This window comes from Protopterus annectens, chromosome 6.part0, assembly GCF_019279795.1.
Source record: "Protopterus annectens isolate FY-2018-M chromosome 6.part0, PAN1.0, whole genome shotgun sequence".
NCBI lineage: Eukaryota > Metazoa > Chordata > Ceratodontiformes > Protopteridae > Protopterus > Protopterus annectens.
Genome location: NC_056737.1, coordinates 747,770,376 through 747,789,634, shown reverse-complemented (window position 1 = coordinate 747,789,634; position 19,259 = coordinate 747,770,376). Strand labels below are relative to the sequence as shown.

The 19,259-nt window shown below is 35.9% G+C and overlaps 1 protein-coding gene across 1 annotated transcript in view; it reads left to right on the top strand.

The window, feature by feature from the left end:
• PIK3C3 (phosphatidylinositol 3-kinase catalytic subunit type 3) overlaps window positions 1-19,259 on the top strand; it is a gene marked incomplete in the record, with an annotated part of 1,653,126 nt that overhangs the window by 582,155 nt on the left and 1,051,712 nt on the right. Inside the window, 1 exon segment of the mRNA XM_044074431.1 lies at window positions 12,094-12,198. Coding sequence (XP_043930366.1) covers window positions 12,094-12,198 — 105 coding nt within the window.

The window sequence follows — 19,259 nt, the reverse complement described above, 5'->3', positions numbered from 1 at the left end:
GTTCCCTTTTTATTGGTCACAGAGATCACTGCAGTCATGTGGCACCTGAGCAAACAAAGAAGTGGGGGGGGGCACAAGGTAAAACCCTTTTTGCAAGTTGGTAGTGATGGCCTGAGAACTAGCTTTACAGCAGTCTCTGATGCTTCAGGCCTGACACATCTTATCAGAGCAAAACCTAGAGACAGACAGGCAAAGTAGATCTCAGGTGCACCCTCACGAGTGGTTACTCAGGAAAGAGGTCTGCCTGGATTTGGCCCAGATGTGGGGAACACTTCCTTTCAAAATGGTCAGTTGGAAAAACTTCATCAAGACATCCTTGCAACCATACTTGGAGGGCAGCAGCATTCTTATTTCCTTGGACAGGAAATTCCTTTTATATATTTCTACCCTTTCCATCGATATCCAATGTACTTTTGAAAATTCAAAAAGAATTGCCAAAGTCATTGTGGTGACCCCCTTTTGGCCCAGGCAGAATTGGTTTTCCCTTTTAATGGAATTGGCCAAGGACAATTATCACAAGCTACCTCATATTCTGGATTTGGTCACTCAGTGTCAGGGGCAACTGGTGCACCCAATCTTAAAGTAATTGCTATTGATAGCCTGGATGATTCCCTCGATACCTTTTAGGCACTTGCTCCAGGAACATGTGCAGCAGGTATTGAAGTAGGCAAGAATACCCACAACTGGAAAGTCTTATATTTGCAAGTGAAAGAGGTTTTTTTTTAGGTGGTTCCTAACAGATATCAGAAGATCCATTATGGTGTTTAGCCCTCTTGTTTTAAAATATTTAAGTTGCTCATTGATGGTTTATGCATGTAGCAAGGTGCATCTTGCAACCATCTCAGCTTGTCTGCCCACAATCCCCCCTTTTCTGTCTTTTTGTGGCCAAACAGTTTACGAAAGGAGTGTTGCACTTGAGATCCCCTTGAAAGCAAATTCCTCCTCCTCCTTGGGATCTCAACTTTGTTCTTGGAAAAATTAACCCGGTCTCCTTTTGAACATGCCTTTCCAGCTGATTTGAGGTTTGTCACTTGGAAAGCTGTTTTGCTAAGGGCTCTGACATCAGAAAGGTGAGTCTCTGAGCTGCAAGCTCTCATGGTGGTCCATCCTTATTTAATTTTTTTACAAGGGCGGGGTTGTTTCATGCACCAATCCTTCTTTCTTGCCAAAAGTTTTGATTTTACCATGGATCAAGCCAAAAATTGCCCAGTTTTCTTTCTGGAATATAAAAACAGTAGGGAGAAGATTCTGAATACCTTGGATGTGCACAGGCTGCTCAGAAACCACCTTGACAGAATTAAGCCCTTTAGGTAACCTTTACAGCCGTTTATTTCCTATTTTGGGACTAAGAAGGATTAGCCTGTTTCTAAGCAAGCTGTTGCTTATTGGTTGTCCTCTGCTATTGTTTTATTGTTACTTTCACAATGTTAAATTTATTCCATGCAAGATTAAGGCGGGTTCAGGTGCCTAGGCAGTGAGACATTTCCCTGTGGAAAATTTGAATGGGGACACATGGCTGAAGTGACAGTCAGCTGTAGAGAAATATGGCTGTTTGCAAATTCCCTGTGGGCAAAGAGAAGAATGTGTTGCCGTGCCCACAACTTCAAGAACCAAAGTCACAGGGGGAAAACAATGTCCATGGTCCCCAAGGGAACATGAGACAGCAGGCAATATGGCAGGCATCAGCAGCAGGCTGGCCTGAGGGCATGTCAGTGGCAGTACAAATGCAGTGCACAATGGGCAGTACCTTTGTAATCGGTGTGTGTGGACCATTACCCCCTTTACATTGTCTAAGGAACATTGCTTAAAACAAATACTGGAGCATAAATGTGACTACAGTAGCCTGCAGGATTTCCTCCATGCTGTAGCCACACTTCTACATGTTGTAGTTACATAAGTATGTACTCTACACTGAGCACAACACTCATTACTTCTTCTGCCACCATGCATTTGGTTATTAAAGCTGTGAGCATTGCAGTATGTGCTTCTTTTTGCCCAAAGGGAATTTGCAAACAGACATATTTCTCTGCTGCTGACTGTCACTTCAGCCATGTATCCCCAGTCAAATCTACCATAGGGAAATGTCTCACTGCCTAGGCGCCTGAACCCGATTAAGGCACATTCCACCAGAGCCTTATCCTCTTCAGTGGCATATTGGAAAGGTGTGACTCTAGAAGGATTCTAGAGGCAGCAACCTGATTCCCTGTTCATATCTTTACACAGTACTGCAAACTGAATTCTTTCTCTAGTTCCAGAGCAGGCTTTGCGAGGACCATTCTCCAGGGGCTCCTGGATCCTTATCCTTTCTCCTCACAGGTAGGGTGAGCTTTGGGAATCTACCCGTATACCACTGAGTCAGCGTGAATGATTAACATAGCATAGTTGTGCAAGTCCTACTTTCCTGTAACAGTAGATGTTTGAATTTCACACTGCCTCAATGGCAGCACCCACCCATCACCCCCCATATTTTTTTATAGTTTTATAGACCTGTGTTGTCTGTTTGCTTTGACTATTTGTGCAGGTGTTTTGTGTCTGCAAATTGGTTGGTTTCAGGCAATTCTTGCTTCTGTCCTCCTTTTTGGTTCTTCTTACTTCACATTAAAAGCCTGAATAGCTGCCTTTCTGTGACAGGGATGAGGCTTCCCCTGATGAGAGGGGCTTAGCCAACTGCCTATCACAGAGAGTCAGAGGAGGGGATTCTATGAGTTTGTGTGCAGGCTCAGAACCTGTATGCCACCGAGGCACTGTGAAGTTCGAATATCTACTGTTACAGGTAAATAGGACATGCGTAACTGTACACTTCTGCTGATGATGATTTGTGACAGGGTACTGCACATAGGTTACACTGACAAGTGTTTCATATACAGGCTCCATTTGGATGGGCAGTGTGACATATTTGCTCTTTCTTACAGCATTTCAGTGATTTGTATAGACAGATTTCCTAATCCTTGCAGAATATTCATTAGTGTGTCTTCTGAGCACTGTGTTAATGTCCAAATGAGGGTGGCAAGTGGAAGTCTGGTAACCAACAGTTAAAAGCACTACATTTGTCTAGTTTGCCCTATGGCTGTACAGTGTTATATCACATTATGATGAAGCTGCAGTTTTAAGTGTCCACATTTAGGTACTTTAGATACTGAGTGAGATAAGAAAATAAAATACAACTTCTGATGTGTCATATAAATAAATGCATAAAACAACAGATGAAAAAGTATGAAGTACCTTGTATATGCCAAGTAGTATATCAGTAATAACTATCTCTGTGTGTGTATGTCTGTCTTTAACTTCAGATAAAAAAATAGCATTCAGAATGCAGGCAAAGGGGGTGTGGCCAAGGATGAACACAGGATAGCAGCAGATTTCTTCAGCTCCACCAATTTCATTACACTGACAGGAATTAATTACTTAAAAAATTAATTTTTGAAGTAATTTTCTTTCTAAATACGTTTGTTTTATATAGTTCTTGAACTATATCTAAAAAAGAAAGGAAATCTTAACAATATTCCTGTCAGAAATCACTGTGGAAATTTTCCTGTCAGTTTATCAGTCTGAAATGAGTTCCAGTAAGACAAATTCTCAAGACTCCAGCATCAAGAAAGAACTTCAGTCTCTGATAATTATAATCCAGCAACTTACTGATAAAATGGATAAAATGGATACTAAAATAGACACCTTCATAGAAGAAACTACAAAACAAATAGACCTGTTACATACAGACCTGCAACAACAGAAGAACCAGATGACAGGCATAGAAGAAGCTGTGAATGACATGGAAAATAGAATCCAAGAAGAGGAAATCAACATTGAGTTTCTGCTGAAACAAAATACACATTTACAAACAAAGCTGGATGACCTGGAAAATAGATCTAGGCGCAATAATATTAGGATTTTTGGACTGCCAGAAAATATTGAAGGTAACAATATTACTTCTTTTTTAACAACTTGGCTCCCTAAAACTTTAGACTTACCAGAAGCATTCTCTTTTGGTATCGAAGAGCACATAGATCTATAGCTAATACTAACTCTAACAAAAATATCCTAGATCAGTTATAGTTAGATTTCTATCATCTTTGATAAAGAGATGGTTCTTAAATCTGCTTGGGCTAAAGCTCCTGTTAAGATTAATGAGACAATTGTGCTTTGACAATGACTATTCTTCCATGGTAATAGCTAAAAGAAAAGTTTTTCTGCCACTAATAAGGGAGCTTAAAAAAGCACAGTTTAAAACATACCTTCTGTTTCCTGCCAAGCTTAAAATCTTCCTTCCTGATGGTCCTAAGGTTTTCGATGATTTAGACTCTGCTTTACTGTTTGTCAAAGAAAAAAGGATTTTGGATAAAATAGCAGAAATGGAATGGGCTAGTTCGTCATTAAAGAGATTGGCAACTGAAGCTTCGTAGAAGACTTCAGAGAAGAAGAAGAGACTAAAAAACAAATGATTTGTTATATGTTTTTTTCTCTCTCATCATTTTAGTTCATTATTAATCTTTTTGAATATAGTTCCTGCATTTCCAGAAAGCCACAAATATTTTGGAAAAGATTTAATCAAAGTTATTCTCTATGTGCAAAGAAATGTTTTGTTTCATAACCAGTCAAAATACCTGAAGATTTAATGGCAAGCTGTGATTCAATTTGTTTCTCTTTCTGAAAAGAAGTAAGGTTAGTAATTTGATACTTTTTTTATCTTTACCTTTTTTTCCTTCTCCTTTTATTATTTTCTTTGTTTAAACAATGACATTCTATTTAGATTATGTAGTGGGTAAAGGGTGGGGGAGGGCAGGGAGAGAACAGTAATGAAAATATCATTAATAGAATAATAACATATTTATTCCTTGTAAAAGTTTTTATAAGTTCTTCAAATGCTATTTCTAATTATACTTTCTTGATTATACTGCTTATGCCTGTTTGTAAATAATCTGTTATGCTTTAACTAATAATAATCAGAACTAACTAAGAGTAAATAATGTTTTATTTTTAACTCTATTAATATAAACAGTAAGTAACATTCCATTGTAAATACTTCTTACAGCTTTCTCTTACATTTTTTATTTCTGCCTCACTCCCTTTTATTTTCTACTCTCTTTTTCTTTTCTTTATTAATATATAGAAATGCTTTTGATTGTGTGGGCACAGTGAATAATAGGATTTGTATGAAAATTGAGTTGGGAGAAGAATGTTGAGTTTTATTGCTTGTTGGTAATTTTGGGCTTAATTTCACTTACATAGAGGCTGTAATGATCTGTGGAATACATTGTGAAGGTTTTGTCATGTTTAGATGCATTTACACTGCTAAATGAATGTTTGTCACTAGTTTTAATAAGTTTCCGCCAAAATGTTAAGAGAGACAATCTGAGATGTGGGCTGTCTCATGCACAGTGTTCATGAGTTACTTCAGAAGCTTCAGCTCACAGAATTCTCACAGAGAAACTGAAAGCAGTTAGTATAACCTTTGACATAGTTATCACACTGACACACCACAGATTCAGGAAAATACTCTATTCATAAAATATGTCAGTTATAATATTTTGTTTCATAACCAGTCAAAATATCTGAAGATTTAATGGCAAGCTGTGATTCAATTTGTTTCTCTTTCTGAAAAGAAGTAAGAGGCTGTAATGGTCTGTGGTATACATTGTGAAGGTTTTGTCATGTTTACATGCATTTACACTACTAAATGAATGTTTGTCACTAGTTTTTAATAAGTTTCCCGCCAAAATGTTAAGAGAGACAATCTGAGATGTGGGCTGTCTCATGCACAGTGTCCATGAACTACTTCAAAAGCTTCAACTCACAGAATTCTCACAGAGAAACTGAAAGCAGTTAATATAACCTTTGACATAGTTATCACACTGACACACCACAGATTCAGGAAAAATACTCTATTCATAAAATATGCCAGTTATAATGAGTCTAAATTATGTAGTTTCTTGTAGTAAGTAAATGTCTTATTTTAGAAGGCATAGAAAATGAAACATTTATTTAAATGTTTTTGAAAATCTACTTAACAGCAGCATAATAATCTGTGTTAAAAATTTGTGTTCCAAACATATACTTTACTATAACTCATTTAATTCATCTGATTGACAAGCATAAATAATCTTATAACTCTATTCTGGAAGAAATGTCATGTGATATATTTTAAAGCAGTAGGTTAGCATGATTGTAAAATCTGGTTACTAAAATGTGTTTGCTGTGCATTATTTTCTGTAAAGCAGACAGATTTATTCTAGGGACAGCAAGTAGGATAGTGCTCAACAAAGACACAACTCAGTGAGATCAGATATATATATATATATATATATATGTGTGTGTGTGTGTGTGTGTGTGTGTGTGTGTATGTGTGTATGTGTGTGTGTGTAAGTGTGATGGCTTTTTTTTTTTATATAATAATGCAAGTGTTTCTGAGAATCTGCATAACTATCCAAAATGATTTATAATAATTTCTATGAATACAATATTTTACTCTATTGACAAAATGAATGTTTGCCACAAGTTTTAATAAGTTTCCCGCCAAAATGTTAAGGGAGACAATCTGGGATGTGGGCTGTCTCATGCACAATGTCCATGAACTACTTCAAAAGCTTCAACTCACAGAATTCTCACAGAGAAACTGAAAGCAGTTAGTATAACCTCTGACCTAGTTATCATACTGACACACCACAGATTCAGGAAAATACTCTATTCATAAAATGTCAGTTATAATGAGTTTAAATTATGTAGTTTCTTGTAGTAAGTAAATGTCTTATTTTAGAAGGCATAGAAAATGAAACATTTATTTAAATGTTTTTGAAAATCTACTTAACAGCAGCATAATAATCTGTGTTAAAAACTTCTGTTCCAAACATATACTTTATTATAATTCATTTAATTCATCTGATTGACAAGCATAAACAATTTTATAATTCTATTCTGGAAGAAATGTCATGTGATATATTTTAAAGCAGTAGGTTAGCATGATTGTAAAATCTGGTTACTAAAATGTGTTTGCTGTGCATTATTTTCTATAAAGCAGACAGATTTATTCTAGGGACAGCAAGTAGGATAGTGCTCAACAAGGACATAACTCAGTGAGATCATATATATATATATATATATATATATATATGTGTGTGTGTGTGTGTGTGTGTATGTGTGTGTGTATGTATGTGTGTGTGTGTCTGTGTGTATGTGTGTGATGGCTTTTTTTTTAATAATGCAAGTGTTTCTGAGAATTTGCATAACTATGCAATATGATTTATAATAATTTTTATGAATACAATATTTTACTCTATTGACAATAATGAGTTTAAGTAAATGCTCATATACAAACAATTCAAGATTTTTTTTGGAAGCTGTTAATAGTATTCACATGACAGAAAATAGATGCATCTTAATATATGTAATGTCTGAATCATATTAGCCAAAGTTTTTGATTTAAATGAATGTTAGAACCTAATTTTCTCTCCTCTTGATTTCTAACATCAAGATTATTTGAATGCTATTTGAATACAAGTGTTATATATTACATAGATCTATATAGTAGTATGAACAGTTTAAAAAAAAAGTTTATTTTAGTTTATATGATGCTGTTTTACCAAATGTGTAGTTTTGTCTTGATAGATAATTGAATTGAAAACTGTTAACCTCAGTTAAATATAATAGTATTAAATTGATAAGGTGGTAGCTGAGGTACTGCTGCTTAGGGTAGGTTAACTTGAGTAGTAAATACTACTCTAAGTTGGAGTTTTCAACTCAGGCTGGATGCAAGGTTTAATCCTTACATTATTTTCACTTGTTCATTGTTATATGTATATAGTTTTGACATCCACAATATATTTTGTACACTCATTGTCACTACAAACAAAATTGAATCCTATACAAAATCCCATAAGAGATTTAATAAATACAGCTATATTTAAAGGTACACCTAAAAGAGGAGATGTAACATTATTTATCTTGTTATTTGTTATTTCGATCATAAGATTCTTGAGTTTTAAAAATGCCAAATGACATCTTTAAAAGGAATTTCTTTAAACATTAATGGATTGAATAATCCGTGTAAAAGGGCAAGCCTAATAAGATACATTAATTTACACAAGGCCAATCTAGTCTTCCTGCAAGAAACCCATCTCTTGAAAAAGATATTGATAAACTAGCCACTAATAAGTATACAGTATTGGTTAGTTCAGAGCACACTCAGAAAAAAAGAGGAGTGGCTATTTTATGGAATAAAAGTATGCCCATTCCTAAAACCATTAAGTCTTTTCAGGATGACAAAGGAATGTTTTGTATGGTTACAATACAAATTAATGGGAAGACTTACACTTTAATTAATGTATATTGGATACCTGGAATTGGTATTAATACAGTGAAACATCATATTGATAAGATCATATCATTCTCTATAGGGGATATTATTTTAGCTGGTGATTTTAATTGTATACTACATGAAAGTGATACTACCACTATAAGGAAAAGAAGAATTACATCTAATGCAAAACATTTAAATGATTTTGCTAATTCTTATCATTTGAATGATATTAATAATCAGATAGATTCAAAATCATTACCATACACCTTTTTTCTAACAGATACAAAACTTATTCAAAAATAGATAGGGTCTTTATTTCTAACCAGATGGTAACAGATTTAATTAATTCCAAAATCATTTCATGTCCTATATCTGATCATAACTCAATTGTTTTTGAATTCATGATAAAAATACTCATAATGTTCAGATCAAAAGGATACCAGCATACTTAACTCAGCTAAAAGACTATAAAGAATATATACTTTCAGAAGTACAACATTTTCTAGACATAAATAATACTCCTGAAGTCTCCATTGTCTATGTTTGGGATGCCTTAAAATCATATCTATATGGACAAAGTATCAGATGGTATAATAATAAAAGGAAATCTTGGGATAAGGAATTGTTAGATATTCAGAGTAAATTAGACTCTTATAAACATAATAATAAAGAAAATATTATGGACAAGAAAGTTATTGAAGAAATAAACAAACTAAATGAGAAATACAAAGAAATTTTAACTCATAAAGTTAAAATAACTTTAGAGAAATACAAGTTTTGTCTTATTCAATAAGCCCCAAATACTTACATAGACTTAAAAATAAAACAAAAGATTGAATAAACAAAACCATATCAAAGAAATCTTTTCTCTAAGGAAAAGAAGAATGTTTCTAGTATACCAGAAATACTGGATGAATTTAGAAATCACTTTCACAAGATTAACCATAACAACATTAACATGGAACCTAAAGATAAAATAAAGGAGTTTATAACCACAAACATGAATAAAAAGCTTAATAAACAACAGATTAAACTATTGGACAAGAGTATTTCATATACAGAAGTTATTACACAAATAAATAAGCTTAAATCAAACAAAGCACCGGGTAATGATGGTATTATACCAGAGATATATAAAATCCTTTCTAAAACTACATATTCATTAATACATAAGGTTTTTATTTTGGCCCAAACTGAGTTAATAACCCCCCCCATCTTGGCAATATACATTTATTTCACCAATTTTAAAACCTAATAAAGATCCAACTAGATGTTCTTCATATCGACCCATCTCATTACTTAATGTTGATTATAAAATGTTTGAGTATTTTTACTGATAGATTGAAGACAATCATCCCCGGCATTATAGATATAGATCAGACGGGCTTCATTGTAAATAGAAATACTTTTGATAATATAAGAAGAACTTTAACATTAATTGATTTTGCAAATAGGAAAAAGAAAGATTTAACACTTATTAGTCTTGATATAGGTTCAGCATTTGATTCAGTAAGTTGGGACTATCTGTTTACCTTACTGAAATGCACAAACTTCTCTGATGCATTTGTAAATTTAATTGAGCATTTATACAAAGGAACGCTGGCTTATATTAAGGTAGGAACATATGTTTCACAAAAAATACCCATTCTTAAAGGTACAAAGCAAGGATGTCCACTTTCTCCACTATTATTCACTTTAGTAATGGAGCCTTGGGCTAATTTGATTAGAAACAGTACTGACATAGAGGGTTTTGAAATAGACGAAAATACAACATCAAAAATTCAATTTTTTCAGATGATGTTCTAATTACATCAGCAGGATCTAATTCTTCTATGCAGTCTTTATTTGATAAAATGATGAATTTTAAAAGTATTTCTGGTTTAATATTCAATGAAGAAAAAACTAAAATACTACCTATATATACACGAAAAAATATTCTCATTAGTGATTTTACTAAATATGTACCCAATTCAGGTCAGATAACTTATTTAGGTATAATACTATCTGAAGATATTAAATCTATTATATATAATAACTATAATACCTGTTTTCTTAATATACAAAATCTTTTAATACCTGGAATAATATGTTTTTACTATGGAGGAGAGACTTACAATTATTAAAATGATAATATTCCCCAAGATTTTATACTTAATACAATCAATAATACTTTCACCTACAAAAATAATTATCAAGAAACTGAATACACTAATGTTAAATTTCTTATGGGCACCTAATAGACCTAGGATTGCATTAAAGAAACATACTAATAGCTGGTCTCAAGGGGTATTTCTTTTCCAGACTTTAATTTATATATTATCTCTTCTATTATAAAAGTTATTACTTTATTAATAGATCAGTCATATATCGCAAAATGGAAAGATTATTGGGAGCTAATTAGTATGCACTTCATGAAAATCTCCTTAACACATAAAAATATGATTGTAAATAACTCCATGTTGTGGTTGCTAAAGGAATTTTGTACTTCACCTATTACACCTAAACATATGGTTTGTTACCCATTAAATATTATTATTAGTTATCGTAACTTTATATTCATGCACCCTAAGTATAGGGAATGGAATTTTATTGTATTCCCTATAATGTATACTCAGGGTATGCTTATGTCATCTACTTCTGAAGGAGCTCATTTAGCTATAGATAATGATCTAAAGTACTGGTATCAGCTGATATCTGATAATAAAGTTAAAAATCTAGATTTCTTAAAACAAGAATTTGATCTAAGAGAAACTTGCTGGTTAGAGGTTCAGATCTTTAGACAACATCTCATTGATAGAATAGATCTAATGTCTATAACAGTTAAAGAATCTATTCCAAAACTGATTGATTACTTGATATTAAATTTACAGCATAAAGTTTCTGATAAAGGTAAACTTTCATATATACATAAAATTATCAGACAAGAAACTTTTACAGTGTAGATTCATACTGGAATTATTTCACCTCTATTAATGGGGACCCACCAACTCAACAAGATAAACAATATATATTGGAATCTGCTTATAGAACTACATCTTCCATTGTCTGGAGACTTTATACATGGAAATTTTACATAGATCTTTTATACACCTTTGATGATGAATAAAATAAATAATAAAGATAATCTATGTAAGAGATGTAATGTAGAAATTAATGCTGACTGGGCTCATATGTTTTATGACTGTATGAAGTTGAAAGAATACTGGAAGTCAATTAATGAATTTTGCAGGCTCTTTTACAGATAATTTCATTATTTCTAAGTCTCTTATATTATTCAACACACCTGTACCTCAATGTGTTAAAAGATTAAGCTTCCCTTGTTATGGTCTATCCTAGCAGTGGCCAGGAAAATAATAACTAGAAATTGGATTTCAGATACACCTCCTTCGCTCAATGAATTTAAAATGTTATGAATATAATGTGCCATATGGAAATAAGCACAATTAGAATGAGAACAACTAGAAAAACATCATATTATATTGTATGGGATAATTTACAAAATTTGTTAAAAAAAATCTAATTTCAATAGCACGGTATTTTAGTTTAATTAATTGATCTGATTGTAGTGGATGTCTTTGTAAATACTTTAGTTGTTTTGTTGAATATTATAATAATACCTATTTTTAATTACTTGTATAAAATTGTTATATTTCTCTTATATGTTAAAACAATAAACCTGTTTTGAAAAAAAAAGAATGCAGGCAAAGCCTGCAAGTATTTGTTTTATTTAATGTTATGCATGTAGAATATGCAGTTATGCACAACAAAATTTGAAACACTGTAATGTTTTCAATTAATTGCAGGAAAATTTAGTGGAAAGCAAGCATCATAAGCTGGCTCGTAGTTTACGAAGTGGACCATCAGATCATGATTTGAAGCCAAATGCTGCTACTCGAGATCAGCTTAATGTATGTATTAAGTTATTTCTGTTCATTAACATGATGTTTCTCTGGTAAGATATGTGTTAAAAACAAACAAACATTAATTTACAGTGATTACATTTATATCTGCGTTTTGGATTTATGTGGCCATCTACTGATAAATTACCTTTTCATTTTTTTCTTAAATTCAGAAGGTATACTTTTAATTTTGACATTTATATTTTGTTTTTCTTTTGAAAAATAATAAATTGCTTGCCTAATTTCTTTTGGTCTCTTTTGTAGCAGTAATAAACAGTATGCTTTTGTGCCTACTAGGCCATAAAGATTGTTTAGATTAGTACGCTGTCATTGATAGATTTTTTTTCTGGAGGTCAGCTCGTCACATCCTTTCCTTTCTGCTTTTGTTGTTGCTGTGTGTGATCCATTCTGTAGCCACTTCTTTAATTTGTCTCCCCCCCCCCCCTTGGATAGTGGGGAACACAGGGCTGGCAGGACTTTTAACTGTGGCTGCAATACCTAGCGTATTTAATATACTAGGGGCATCAGAAGCTATTTTCCCATGCATATCTGTGTAGATATAGATGTGCCCATTTAGTGCTACACCTTGGTCTACAAATGTAACCAAGTGACACCCTCGAGAAGTAAGCATTTAGCTTTTCAGTCCTCTGCCATCTGCATGACACGTACTCCCCAAAATCACTACTGATATTTGTCAACATATTCACTGTTGCAGTTTCCACTTTGGATTGTGTGCTGTACAGGTATCTCAGCCTGGTCAGTCTTCCAAAGATTTTCCCTCCTGCAAGGCTTCATCAACATCTTGTTTCCAGTACAAGGACATCAGCTGTATAAAAGGTGTGTCAGCTGATGCCATCTTCAAATCATTATTGTGCATTTGTGTTGGTCGTTTGAATCTTGTCAGTGCCTGTCACCCATCAGATGTCTGAAAAGTCTTCCTGGACAGATAAGTACCCCATGGGGGGATTCCTTTCCTTTATTGTTTAATACCTTGCAGTGTAGCTAACGTCTGACTCAGAGTAGTTATGTAGTCTGCAGTAAGCAGATGCTACACAAGGATTATTACACGGCCTCCAAACCATGACTTACATGGATAGACTGAAAGCCCTGTTACTGTACTCTGTATTGTATAGGCTGCTAAGAGCCGACTTGTGCCTGGCCTCCAGGACAGAGTCTGACCCTGATGGAGATGCTGCACACCCGCAAGTCAAATGGCATGAAAGTCACTCGCTCTAGGGATCTTAATCAAGCCTGTGACATTAATAGAACATGCTGGAGAGACAGATGTATCTCCCAGAGATTGCCACTACTCTGAGATAAGCTTCCAGTTCTCATGAAGCAGAGCTCCTCACTGACCCTATTCAAGCACAACCTGGACAAATGGATGGGAGACTGCAAATTCAACCGGGGGGTGGCACCTATGTCCCTCATGGACTGGGTGGTTGGTGTTTATCATAGACATGCTCTGCGAATTACGTCCATCTAACCAAACAATTGAGGAAACTCAAGATTAACATGGTTAGTCTTGTAAGGGCTGTAGGGCTGCTAGCCTAGTAACCTCCTGTGAACCTGCAGTAGATGTCCTTATAGCCTTGGAGTGGAGTACGGAGTGGACTTTTGTCCTGCATTGTTTACCCTAAGGACAATCCATCATTATCATCAGTTATCCCTCCAGGAGTTTATTACCAGAAAGGGAGTGCAAGCCAAGTATGACATCATCCAAGGCCTCCTGGAGCCTTCCTCCTAAGTTTATGCATTCCAGTGATTCTGTATGAGTGAGGTAAGCTTTTCAATCTCCAACTACAAAATTCTGTTGGTGCAATTACGACTCAAGTGCCAACGTCTCTGTTTTGTGCTGTGTCCTCCTCGACAAGCACCTTCATCAGTTGGAGAGCCTTTGGTGACAGATACCTGCATTCAGATTTTGGAAGGGAAAAATGTGATTCCCAGAATATTATTACACAAGGATGGCTTGACAACTGTATTGAGGTTTTAGTTCCCCGCCCAAGACCATTATACTCACGTGCATGCCATTTCTGAACATAGTAGGCACGAGGCATTGAAAGCTAAACAGCTGCAGCTCACTTGCATTGACCTCAGCTGGACAGTACCTTGAACCTACAACACTTTATGGGCTTAGTCTTTGGATATAGTGGTTCAACAGACCAGAACTTTGTCTTACCTTAAATCTAAGAGGCCAGAGACAAATATGCCATTGATGTCAGGACTTCCTTCAAAGAAGAGTAAGGGTAGATCCCTTTGAATTAGATTCCGACTCCTTTGACTCACATCTTATGAAATAGCTTATGTAGGAGCAGTCCCATCCAATGAAACCTTATGCTGCCATACTGAGAACACCTTATCCTCTGCTTCACCACCAGAAGACTTTCCTTTTGATTATATTCTCCACAGGATGCAAGAGACCATTCTATGGGATTCCAAGGAGTACTGTGAAGCCTCACAGATGGATATCCCTGAACCTAGGCCCCTAGCTTGTCCAGCTAGTGCTAGTAGTTTGAAGATTTTTTTTAAATGCACCCTGAAGCCTAACTCCCTTCCCCTTTTGTCAGGAAGCCTAACCAGTTTTTTAGGGTCATGGGTTCTCACAGGCATCTGTATAGAAACCCTTTAAGTGATCCAGATGTGGTGCCCCTGGATCTAAGCAAGGGAACAGTTTTGGCTTCTACCAGGCATCACATCCCAAATGATGAAGAGAGCAGAGCTCTAGATACATTTGGGACGAAAGTATGTACCACTGCTGTCCTAGCTTTCAGAGCTTTATACTGACAGCCCACATGCTTTCTTACCAGAAGACCCTGTTGGTAGATATTGTGTAAATTAAAATGCTTTTCCCCAATATACTGTGTACAGTGAAAGAAAATGTGCAAGGCCAAATAGCAGTTTTCAAAATAATATGCTTGCTTTGCAAGAACAGTTATGTTCAGCTTAGATAGCTGTGGGCAATACTGTAAATGCATCCTGTTATAGAAAAAAAGGAAGTTGACTTTCTTGGCTTTCAGATGCAGAAATAAATAAATAAATAAAATGCAGACAGGTCAAGTGAAACAAAGATGACGTGGAGAGACTTTTGTGAAGTCTTCAGATACAGCGAGAACCAAAAAAAGGCATGAAATAACCATGAACTTTTTCATGACACAGACAGAAACCAGAAGAACAAGTCACAAGGACATTAAAAATAACATTGGTTGAAAAGAGTATATAAACTGGACAGTTTTTCATTCGGGGGTGACATCTTAGACTAAGTGTGCCTTAGTCTGCTCATCTGTCAGGCTGTGTTATATTAGAATTGAAATAGCTCTGACAGAATTAACTGTTTGGCAAGAAATTGTTCTGAGACAAATAAAGAATAACAGATACAGCAGTACGGAGTTTGTCTGGTCTACTTTTGGACATTTTCTTCAGTGACATTTCTTCAGAGGCAAAATAAAGACCTCTGCTTGACATTTCTTCAGAAAAGAAAGAGATACATTTCTTCACCTGTTGCAGCAGATGAGGGCTAAGATTGAGGGGATTGAGGATAAAGAGCTGAAACAAGATGTGTTGGACATATCTGATCTCTTTTACCAGATGGTCAACACTCTAAGAAGTGTGACTGCAGTGCTGTGGATGTGTCTAGCAATGCAGCAGTGGGCTCAGTGAGTAGAAGACATGCCTGATTGAGGACTCCCTACCCACCAGACAGTGTGAAGTTGAGGGATCTTCATGGCCTGTTAAGTAAGATGTCCTGTTTGGAGCCCCTGTTAGAGATGTACAAGAAACTGAAGGAGGATATAACTACCCCATCTCTTAAGCAGTGTTTTCAGACACTTGTGCCTAGGTACAGCAGTAATTTTTCTGATTTCTGAGTTCTACAAACACAAGCAGATAACACTACAGTGATGTGGTACTTAAGCAATGAGAGGTTCAGTGTTACCTTCTGTATTGATTAGCCATGTAAGCATGATAAGTTTCAGTGCAGAGGAGAGTGTCTGTTAAGGCCCCATACATTCTTTCAGATCAGGATAGGTTAACAGATAGGTGGAGCAGGATGTACACAGAACCCCATGAATGGATTCCACACAAGCAAACAGTCATAAATCTTACCAGCTGCTGGGATATGCTAGAGATAAACCTATTTGCCATTTAACTGAGCAGGCAGCTGAGACAGCTTTGCCAAAGGCTAGCAACAGCAGAAGTTTGGATAATAGATGCCTTCTCCCAGGATTGGACAAGTGTGGTTCTATATGCTTACCCTCCCATATCCTTGATCACCAGGGTTTTGACCAATTTTCTCGAGGAGAGGCCAGAAAAGATTCTCATTGCTCCCTTTTCGCCAAGGCATTACTGTTTTTTTTCTCTGTTATACTGCTTTGACAGGAGGAAAATACATGATACTGCTTCAGCAACTGGACCTTCTAACTCAGAATAAGGAGTCCCCTGCTACACCCCAATCTGACCACACAGAGACTGACAGTCTGGATGATGTCATACTAATCCCATGCAGGCACAAATTTTCAGAGGACATGCTAGACATTATGAAGGATGCTAGGAGGTCCATCACAAGAAAATCATACCTAGCAGAATGGAAAAGGTTCTCCTTCTGGTGCCCATCTTGGGACCTGACCCCCAAAAAGGCTGAGGTGGCTTTGGTATATGGATGTCTGTCTGACTAAATCAGGCTTGGCTTACAATCTATAAAGTTCATGTTGCTTGTATTTTAGTTTGCCTGCTCATAGAACCATCTTCTGTAGCCTGTGTCTTTAGGTAAGCAATTCCTAAGGGGAATCGTTCACCTTAGACCACCTAAGAGGCAGATTCCTCCACCATGAGACCTTAATTGCATGCTAGATAAGTTGATGTTATCTTCCTGTGATCTGGCAGCTGCTTGCCCTATTCAGTTATTTCTTGGAAGATGCTGCTACTGGTGGCAGTCACCTCTGCTAGACGTGTTTCAGAATTGCAAGCATTAATGGGCAACAAAACTCCTTTTAGTATTTTATGGTGGAATGGCTTTGTGATTCAGTCCTTCCTTTATGCATAAGATGGCTACTGAAATGTCCTTAAACCAGACCATTCATCTTCCATTGTTTTCGTAAATCTCGGAATTCAGGACAAATGGCTGGCATTCCCTGAATGCGCAGACATCTGGGATTTCACTTAGGGGAAAAAAAAAGGGTTCAGAAGAAAGGACCAGCTGTTTGTGTGTTTTGCAAAAGGGAAGGGGGATCAGCCTATTAACAAGCAAACCCTTTGCAAATGACTGGGACACTGTATTACATTTTGATATCAGTGTCATGAGAAGCAAGTCTTGGTCCATATTAGAGCTCACTTCACTGCAGCTGTGGCTATCACTACAGCTTCTGTTACAGGAGTGTCCATCCAAGCCATTGTAGAAGTAGCTACCTGGGCCTCCATATGCATCTTCTCCTAACATTATAACTTAAGGGCTGCATCCATGGTAAGAGCAGGATTTGCTTCTGTTATCCTGCAAGGCTTGATTTTGAAATAGCTCATCCAACTCCCCAAGAGTGAGGATTGCTGCAGTGAATACTGTGAACATAGTGCGGTTGTATTAGGAACTTGCCATATATGTAGATATTGAGTTGTTTCACTGTTGCAGTCCAAGTTCCCCCCTTGACTTCTCCTGCTTTCCCTGGGTCCGTCTGAGGTCCTCATTCCTTTTTTTGTTGGACTTCTTTTTTGGGGATGTGGGACTGGGGCACCTTCGGGCTCCCACTTGGTCCACCGCTTTGTGGTGCTGGTGATTTTTACCCTGATTCTGTCATGGCAAAACAAATCTAAAGGTGGCATCAGCTGATCCAGTTTTCTTACTTCTGAGATATTTGAGCTGGAAAGAGGATATTAGCTGAAGCCTTTGTGGAAGGAATATCTTTGCAAGTCTTGCCAGTTGCAGGGTACCTGCATGGCAGAACATCCTAAAGTGAAGAAATGTAACAGTGAAATTATCAGACAATCTACTATTGTGGGAGTTTCGTAACACAGCTGTACTATTCTTAGGTTGGTGCTAGTAAAGGGGATGTAGTACCTCTACATAAGAAAAGTATGTTAGGACTTGACACCAAATCCAAAGTGAAGATCTGAGTGTTTCCTAGTTTGAGATTAAATTATTAGAAGCTATATGATAAATGGCGCCAAGTAATGATTATCCTTTTTTGTAAAAAAGTTTGATCTTTATATTTTAGTTGTAAAGCTTATTATCTGGTAAGCTATTTTTTTGTGAGGAAGGCATGAGATCAGCGTTTTGTATAGTTACATGTCAGAAGCATACAGTCTGGAGAAACATGGTGACTCAGTGATAAAATATGTGCCTTACAGCTGTAGAAGCTGGTATTCTGCCTTAATCTTCTGTCATTCCATAGAGTTTGCATGCTGTCGCCTGCCTGTGTGTGTATTGTTGCCTAGTTCAGTGCAGAAAACAGTTGAGTGGTAATAGCTATGAAGAAGGAATAATAAGTTTTACTTCATAACTTTTATACTTTACGTATAAATATGAATGCAGTAGTAATAAACTGTTGAGAACAAATGTATATATTGTATGTACTTTATCAAATTTTTTCTTATGTATTCTTCCTTCTTTTAGTTGTATTCATTTATCATTTCCATATTAATCTAATAAATTAATAATAGTTAACATTTTATTTATATATGTAAATTGGAGAGCAATCCATATAATCAAATGTTTATAATTCAGAATGTATTTAACACTGACAGAAGTGGTCGAAAGTCATATGATCACTTTTGCCAGTGGTAAGTTCGTGCAAGATTGTGCAGAGTGGGGATTAAGGAATTTGCCCTTTCCCCACTGTAGAGTGATCTTGGAGTTGGTATATATAATTAGTGGTTTGTGTGGGGGGGCTTGCCCCTCTGCAAAAAATAATTATTTTTTCGTTGTTTTGGCTTTCAATCTTTCAGGATTGATTATTAGCCATTTGAGGTTTGTTTACTTTGATGTTTCAAAGTACACCTGTAAATTGTTATGCTGTATGTCGATGAAAATAAACTTAATAAAAAAGTGTAAATAGCTTCAGCACTGTACAAAGCCTGTCTCT